Below are 9018 nucleotides of genomic sequence, written 5' to 3'. Positions count from 1 at the left end.
ATTTTCTGACTATAAAAGCAGGAGTTCAATTTCAATCTGCACCTTTATTCTTCGTTATCAGATTATCTGATTTATTTTCTACACCAATTGTTACTTTTCCAAGTGAAAAGGTAGAATCTTATCTCTACTTTCCAGAGACTCACTGGCCCAGTTAGTGCTTATGCGTCCTTCAGAAACCTGAGCTAGTGAGGAGCCTTTTTGCATCAATGACGAGTTACCATTCTGATAATCCAGGAGGTCAGCTGGTGGTATTAGTCCAACATCACTTTTCCCTTCATCTGGGCTATGACTACTTCCTGCATGTGAAAGATGGCTATGAATTCTGAGTAAACTGTAATAATTAATTCATATGCACACCCTGTTTTATAAGTAAAGAAGCAGTTCTAATGGGCAACTTCTCGCTTTAAAGGAGAAGAGATGAATCGCTTACAGCAGATGGGGGCAACAAGCAAGAAAACATATCAATATTCAAATATTGGATTTATTTATTTATTATTATTATTTTTTATCCCTATAAATAATAAAAGGCTTGCCATGATGAAATTTAGCAGGCTGGACAGTGTTTTCCTGTCAGTCTATCATTACAAAAATGACCTTCTGAAGTCATAATCTAACCTGCCTTTATTTTTTGTATTGTGTGATCGGGTATTTGGCTGTTGTCTGATTCCTTAAGAGTCACAGTTTTCTCATTTGAAAAAATCAGTAACTTCGATCCACCTTGTTGAGAATCAGAGGTAGTATCCTGTGAAGAATCTTCGATAGAAACTTGAATACAGTTACAAGGCATTGTTACTGGTGCACCACTTTCATGATTATATTGAACTTCGATGGTAAAATTCGATTCCTTCATTTGATTGTTGGCATCTACTTCAAACCATTCAACTGTAGAATCTGTTATACCACAGGGAAAAATAAAAAGTTCACTTATAGATTCATAGAATGATAAAGAAGTCACTCGTGGCGTGTTTGATAAGGAGGATTGAATAAAGTATAATGTCAAAGTAGATAAAGAAAATAAGCTAAAATTTTGTTCATTACAATGTCCAGTCTTGTCTAGTACACAAACATTCCTGGGTGCTCTGAGTACACAAACATGCCAAAGTAGATAAAGAAAATAAGCTAAAATTTTGTTCATCACTAAGTGCTCTGCGAAAAGAATTTTACTGGGCAATGCTAAATTCCTACTTGAAGAGAAGAAATTTTGAATACCTCAACATTTAATGAGGGATTATTTGGACTATAACAGCAAATGTTCAATGCTTTCCATACCTTTCTTATTAGTTGTTGCATTATCTGATTTGCCTTCTGCACAAACTATCCCATTTCCGGATTCACGCTCTTGTTTTGAAGAAGGTAGAATCGTTTCTCTGCCTTCCACAGACTCACTGATCCCATTGTGCTTACACTTCCTTCTGAAACATGAGGTTGTGAAGAACCTTTTGCATCAATGAAAACTTACCACTCTGATAATCGAGGTCGGGTGATGGGAAGAGTCCAATATCACTTTTTCGTTCATCACCTCCAAGACTACTTCCTGCAGGGGAAAGCAGCTCTGAATTCTAAATACTGTCACATTTAATTCATAATACTCTCTTTGACAAGTAAAAGATGTAGAGCTTTTATGGCTAAGACTAAAAAGAGCAAGTCACTAACAAGTTACTTTTAAGCTTAGACAAAGATATGTCTAGGCTTGAAAGTTACTTCTGAGTAACATTTTTAAGAAACATGTTTGCCACAAAAAAGGAGAGTAAAAGTAACTTTTAGTTTGAAGCTTAGGTTTTCTGAAGTTCAACTCTTATATAAAAAAGTACTATTACATTTTCTTCAGACTAAGTTAAACATGCTTAGTTCTGAGGATGTGATTTCTACATCTGCAAGAGGACTGGAAGATCAGCTTCAATCTTTCCCTTCTCAATGTTTTATTTTTATCAGCATATAAAGCACGTTAACCAAAGCCCCTTCCATTCTCGAGTAGTATAATTATTCAATGAATTGACAGTTCGCTATTTTATTAAGTTTAATGACTTCAGAATTTTGCTCTCAAACAACAACCATACTTCATTTTGCATCTTTATTGTACCATGTTAAAGTCTCCTATACAATGTTTTATTCTAGTTTTATAAATTTCCTGTTGAGGGAAAACTGATCTTGCATCAAACTATGCGCAGGAGATCCTTCTCGATTGACATCTTCTTTAACTGTCCTAGAAAGTTCCTATATTTAACATGGTTTCTCCTCCCATCATTCAGGAATTTTAACAGAAAAGGGGGAACATATTTCAAAACTTATAAAAAAGGCATCATTCTATAAACTCCCTACAACATAGGCAAAGGTACCATGCCTCATATGTAAGAAATTTGATTTGGTAATTGAAAAACAATACCTTGTTCACCTGATGTTTCCCTCTTATTTGATGCAAATATAGACGCCAACCAATTTTTTTTCATACTTGGTATTTGCTCATCCCGTACATTCTCTTGGGCACCATTCTCTCCAAATATTCGGAACAGATTAAACCCATTCCCTGAATGTCCAGAAGAAAGGTTGAGTTCTTGAAGATATTAAAATAGAAACTGGATATGCACATAGATTTTCAGTAGCAGGTCGTTATTAGCAAAATGTACCTATCATATGCTGAGTGCAATGACTTGGGCTTTACTGTATCATATTACAATCATTACAATGCCATTAAAGAGAATTTAAATAAATAACTAGAATCATGCTCTAACCGCACGCAAGTTTTCATATGAGGTGGTTCAACATGCTATTAGAACAGATAAAAAGTCTTTGACTTAAGTCATACTGTCACTCATTTGTAAAAGTTTTGCACATGTGGCCTTCGATTTAAAAAATGAATCTAGCCTAGGAGGCTTGTTGAAGATAATTTAGATACATAAATTTTTCTCCACTCTCAATCCTTGAGTGCATTGAAAGTTTCTAGAGATACAATGGTCCAAGTAGGTTTGGCCTTCACATATCAGTTAAAAAAGCAAATAGACATGGAAACAATGACCGGAGCCATCTCGCTGCCTCTCAGCGAACTATCATAACATGTTTTGACGTTTATTAGCGTGTCCCATCCCACAGCATATATATAAAGTGCCTACATATAAATTTGATACTTTCTAAATTCTGAGCCACGCGAATAAATTCCTACCTATTGGAATGAAGAAGCTAAAGCATGATAAGCATCTGAATAAATCAGGCCCTCTGTCATGAACATGGTCATCTGCTATTGGCATTGGACGACAATTTACACCAATATCATCTGTTGGATGACCTTGATTACTGGTTTCCTGGGCAGAGAGAGCATCCGACTTGGAGTTGGCTGCAGTTCCTAGTTTGCTACGTATACCCTCCTCATCAGAAAGTCGAACAGTACGTTTTCTTTTGCGAAGAATAACCCTTCTGGTGATACATGAATTGCAATTAGGACAATATAAATCATGTGTTGTCTGCTCTCGTAGTACTCTATCAACATCTAAATCCCCAACTTCCAGATCGTCTGCATTTATCAAGTAATTGTCAGTACATTTTATCTCTTTCGAAGACTCATAAGTTGTGTCATGTGCTTGATATAATATTTCAGTTGGCCGAGAACTTGAAATTGACAAGTTGTCATACTCTTGATCTCCTTCATATCGATCCTTTACTATAGAAACAGAATTCTTCTGAACAAAAAATTTCCCTGCTAATAAGTCTGATCTGTCTGCAGGATTTTTCTTGACTAGTTGCTCTCCAGAATGAGGTTCAAACCTGAGTTTAATTGTTAAATGTAAACATGCAAGTATAAATCTAGAATACAATGCTATACAATTTAATGAAAAGAATAAAAACTTAAAAAGCTATCCGGAATATAAATTAGGCCAAAGTAATTGCAATTATAGTATTGACAAATCCTGTCAAATTCATATAAAGAAAATGAAATCAGAAATAACTCAGGAGAAATGTCAAGCAAGTTGATCTTTTACCAGCAGTCCGTTGTATAAGGTAATGAAACTGGGCGAGCATCGGAGGAAGGATTAACCTGTTGACAAGATTTGGAAATTAGCTAGATATAGAGTAAATGTGGAGGAAGCTCATCAAGCACAGTGTATTTCAAACTTAACAAATTGCAAAATAATTAAAAAAACATAATTTTAACAACCTGAAATCAGCCCCCTATTTTGCTGGTCGAAAATCTGTTTTATTCGGTTAAATTCAGTTATAGTTAATTAAATGAAAAGATCAAACCGTTGCACCTTCCAGATCTGCTCTCCAATTTTAGACTCGAATGCCCACACTTTCCTTTTTAGCAAACCATTATCCTCTTTCACAAACTATGATTGTACTAAACAAGGCACACATTTCATTATTGTTGATGCTTTTGTTCAACTCTTTTACAAATTTTCGTTTGGTATCAACGACCATATTCATGACTGAACACATGCAATTTTCCAAGAAAATACAAAACCCAATCACCTTCAGTAAACTGTAGCGCATTATAAATTAAACAAATCTAAGATAAAGAAAACCAAAAGCTATCAAATTATATAAACAATAAAGATTCAGAATCCTAAAGCACGTTATGAACCTTCATCTTTATCATAGTAAAAGGAATTTTCTGATTTCAAACCATCTTTTGCTTCTGCTTCATTTTCAAGAATCCCGTTAAGCTCCTCGTTTCTTTGCCCGTTAACAAAGATTGACTCATTCTCGGGTCTATTTGCAATGTCTGATGTCCGATTTGCATGCCCATTGTTGAAAGTACTTGATCTTCTTAACAAAGCAACCTCATTTTCTTCTACCTCCTCTTCTTGTTGATCCCAATTTTGCTCTCCTCTTTCCATGGGTATGTATTATGATAATAGAAAAGTAACACCGGATTATTTTTACAATCTGGAGGAAAAACAAGAAAATCTGCAGATTACTAAAGAAATGTTAGTCCGTTGTTTGAATAGTGAAGTAGAGCAATCCTCCAATTCTTCAGCTAAAAAAAAGAAAAAACTGTGGGGGCCACAAGATTCTTTAATCCCCTGAGAAGCCGTGAGCGTCGATCTTGGATTGGCTGAGTATGTTTTATTAGTCAGAAGTAGTGCTCAGTGTAGGGTCAGGGTGTACATTGGTCGGAGAAATCATATTCGTTATGTTAAATTAGATCAAATTAATCTTTAACAAAATGTACGGTCGACAATCATTATTTTTAAATTTATTTTTCTGCATACACATTTTCAATCACATTCATTTAATAAAATATTTTATACATAAATTTAAAATCTTTACATGCTTTTTAATCATATATTCTTCTAAATATTGCTATTCAAAATTCTATTTTTCTCAAATAATAGTAATCAAAAATATTTCTCAAAATCATTAAAGTACCCAATCTTTATTATATTTTAATGACAATTCTCATGTTAATGAAGAGGAAAAATAATTAAAGAAATGGCTGTCCATTTTGCAATAATAATAGTGTACGATACAATCATTCATTATTATTTGTTTGATTATTACCAACCATGAAACATCTCAACAAAATTGACCTTAAATACACTACTAATGATAACAACATGGATTATATATATATATATATATATATATATATATATATATATGTATAATCCATGTTGTTATATATATAAAATAGTGTACGATACAATCATTCATTATTATTTGTTTGATTATTACCAACCATGAAACATCTCAACAAACTTGACGTTAAATACACTACTAATGATAACTACATGGATTACTTGTCAAGAAATTTGATGCATATAACTCCCTTTAATCAAATATATATATAATCAAATATATATATATACACACACACACACACACACACACACACACACACACACAAAAAGAGTTTATGATATTAGAACTTACAGGTTTAAGGAATAATAAAAGATTAACTTATCAAGTAAAATATAGCTTAGATATTTGTGGTTACTTTGAAGAAGACAACATAGTAGGAACATATAGTAAAGATTTAATTGAAATTTTAGAAATTTTAAGAATTGTTAGAAACGTACCTGTTGAAATAAGAGAAAATTTAGTAAAAAGATTGTTAGTAGAAGAATATAAACATATTTATATTCTAAAAGAAATCTCTTATATATTAGAACTCTGGATACAAAAAGACAGTTTGATTATTTAGACTTAGATTTAAGTAATATCAGTAAAAAAGTACAAACAGTTGATAATAATATAATTAAGTGTAATTTAGAAAATAAGCATAAATTACATAGTTTATTTTCAGAAGATCCAAATCAGAATTGTTTAATAGACTTAATCATAAATTTATCAAAAAATTTAGAATTTGAAAATAAAAAGAAAATTAATTATTTAGAAATTATAAAAAAAAATATTACTGTTAGAGATCAAGAAATTAGAAATATAAAAGAATCTTTAGATTATATTAAAAATCAAAATTCAAGTATTTAGAAAAACTTGCTAAATTAGAAAAAATACCATCTAAAGTAGATTTAACTGAAATAAAGAGAATTTTAGATTCTAAAGAAATAGAAATAACATCAACATCAAGTGTAGAAAAATGTTTAAAAGCTTTAACAAATACATTAGAAAATTTAAGTTTTAGAGAAACGGGAAAAGAAAAAGTAACTAAAAGATTACCTAAAGAGTATAAATTTCCAAAATGAATACAAATCCTTTTCTAGGAAGATCTAGAACAATAAGCGAAGAAACATCTACATCTAGAAATAGTACTTCAAGTATAAGCAGAAACATAATAGAAAGAGTTTTAAATAGACCAGTACAATATAATCAAAATATAGAAGAAATTATAGATTCTCAACAAGATTATTTAAGATTTCAAATTAATGGATTAAGAATTCTTAACCCAGAAATATTATATAATAAAGGAATTTTTGAGACAAGAACACAATTTTTCAGACATAGTAGAGAAGTATCTGTTCAGTGTATAGGAAATCAAGTAAGAAAATTAAATTTAATATCAGAAAATTCTAAGAGAGAATTAAAAAAGAAAAATTTTAGATTCATGCATTTAGGATTAATAGTTATAGGAATAAAAGGATTAATGAGAAAGAACTTAGGATGTAAAGTTTTAGTTACTATATATGATGAAAGAATTAATAATATAGATAAAAGTATGATTGCTAGTACAGAAGTTGATATGAATAATAATAATGGAATAATTTATTGTAATCCAGATTTTTTATTAACCATTAAAGATTTTTCAGAAAAAATTAAAATAGGAATTCAAACAAAAGGATATGAAGAAGTTGAAAGTGGAGATAATTTATTAATTAGTATAGGATTTTTAGGAAGATGTTCAAATAATTCTCAAACAAAATATAAAATTTACATAGATAAAGTGGTAAATTTAACGATTAGTAAATGAAGTAATATGGTTAAACCTAAAGAATATTCATCAGAACAATTGGCATGATTAGAATGGGATTTGGATAAATTTTTAGAAAATCAAGAAATAACTATAGCACCACAGGAAGCATTAACTTATAAAGATATTTATGGAAGAACTAGTTTAAAATTTTTAGATTATAATCAGGTACAAATACAGAATGATTTTGAAGAAGAAACTAATCCTGAAGAAGAACAAAATGAACCATTCCAAAATCAAGTTCATATAGAATTAATGGATGAAGAATTAGATAGAATAATTTATCCAAAAGAATTAGGAATAAATTTAGATAAGAAAGAATTTTTGGAACTTGAAGATCAAATGTATCTTAATAAGATAATAACAGAATCTGAATATTTATATTATGATCAAGAACAAAATATAAGGATAGGAATTATTAAAAAAGATAATGATTCAGAAAATTCATATTTAAGTTATACAAAAGAACTTATGGAAGATTCTAATACATACAGAACTTTTAGTGATACTCCTTTTGATAAAACAATCAAACATGAGGCAATGGTTTATGGTGGAGGATTTCGCCAAAGAGGAGCTTATCCTTTATATAACAATACAGAAGGAAAATATATAGTAAGAGGAAGTGAAAGACCCTTAGAAAAGAAAATAGAATTCTAATCAGACCATAAAGCACAAATTCTAAATATTACAGCACATGATCCACAGATATGGAATAATGTAATAGATGTATGGAAAAATACTATAATAGGACATTATATTAGAGATTTTCAGGAAATGGAAGCTTTAGATATGTATAGATATTTAAAAACATTCTTAGGAGAAAGTGTAAAAGCTATGTGGGAAACATTTAAATTAGAAAAGAAAGAAGAATTTGAACAATTAATTAATATGGGAAGTAATCCATATAATTTTGTCAATAAAATACAAATATTAATAATAGGAGCAGACCCAAATTTAGGACATAAGAGTATACAAAGAAAAGTTATGAAAGATTTAGAACAACTTAGTCTTTATAAATGGACTAAAGGAAGATATGTTAAAAAGTTTTTAAATGAATATCATTATTTAATTTCAATATCAGGAAATACATTTAATCAAGAAATTGGTAATAAACTATTTCATAAATTACCAGGACCATTAGGATTAGAAATAACAGACAAATGGAATAATTTAGCATCAGTAAAGGAAGAACTAGAAAAACAATGGAGTATAGGACAAAGAATACAACATGTAATAAGATATCTAGAAGATAAATGTGTAGAATTACAAATTCAAAAACAATTTAAAAAGACAGATTATAAATTCTGTAAAGATATTTTTACCCCACAAACTTATGAAACCTCTAATTCAAGAAAAAATAAATTTGGTAATAAAGAAAGAAATAATAAAAGACATTTTAAGAAAATCCAATAAAAGAAAACCATATTTAGATGAAAAAAGACATGTTAGGAAATTTAAACCAGAAAGAACTTATAAAAATAGACTTAGTTATTATGTTTGTAATAGTAATGAACATTTATTTAAAACTTGTCCAAAAAGAATAAATAATTATGATAAGAAAAGTACACTAATAGAATGTACTAATGAAGATTTAATACAATTAGATGAATACATCTCAGACAAATAATCTATTTATAGTATTATATCAATAGAAGATA

General features: G+C 29.9%; 2 protein-coding genes across 2 annotated transcripts in view; both read right to left on the bottom strand.

Annotated features, from left to right (window-relative positions):
• Positions 1 to 6: 6 nt before the first annotated feature.
• Positions 7 to 5057, bottom strand: LOC111405671. The gene is made up of 7 exons (XM_023034665.1): positions 4574 to 5057; positions 3972 to 4027; positions 3158 to 3756; positions 2384 to 2524; positions 1270 to 1534; positions 616 to 891; positions 7 to 296 (listed from the first exon to the last, which is right to left on the bottom strand). The coding sequence occupies exons 1-5, from the start codon at positions 4586 to 4588 to the stop codon at positions 1401 to 1403; spliced, it is 945 nt and encodes a 314-aa protein (XP_022890433.1). The 5' UTR covers positions 4589 to 5057; the 3' UTR covers positions 7 to 296; positions 616 to 891; positions 1270 to 1400.
• Positions 4784 to 9018, bottom strand: part of LOC111406614 (zinc finger with UFM1-specific peptidase domain protein) — a 14972-nt gene continuing 10737 nt past the window's right edge. The window contains exon 7 of the mRNA XM_023036003.1: positions 4784 to 4878. Within this exon, the coding sequence (XP_022891771.1) occupies positions 4784 to 4878 (95 nt within the window). The remainder of the gene's footprint in view (positions 4879 to 9018) is intronic.

This window comes from Olea europaea, chromosome 12 (genome assembly GCF_002742605.1).
Source record: "Olea europaea var. sylvestris chromosome 12, O_europaea_v1, whole genome shotgun sequence".
NCBI classification, from domain to species: Eukaryota; Viridiplantae; Streptophyta; class Magnoliopsida; order Lamiales; family Oleaceae; genus Olea; species Olea europaea.
Note: the sequence above shows the minus strand (reverse complement) of the source record. Positions and strands in the feature narration are given on the sequence as shown.

Coding starts and splice junctions, on each gene's coding strand:
- LOC111405671 (XM_023034665.1), bottom strand. Junction 3,757..3,971: donor CCTTATACAACGGACTGCTG/GTAAAAGATCAA, acceptor AATTAAACTCAG/GTTTGAACCTCATTCTGGAG. Junction 1,535..2,383: donor GGAAACATCAGGTGAACAAG/GTATTGTTTTTC, acceptor TTTCCCCTGCAG/GAAGTAGTCTTGGAGGTGAT.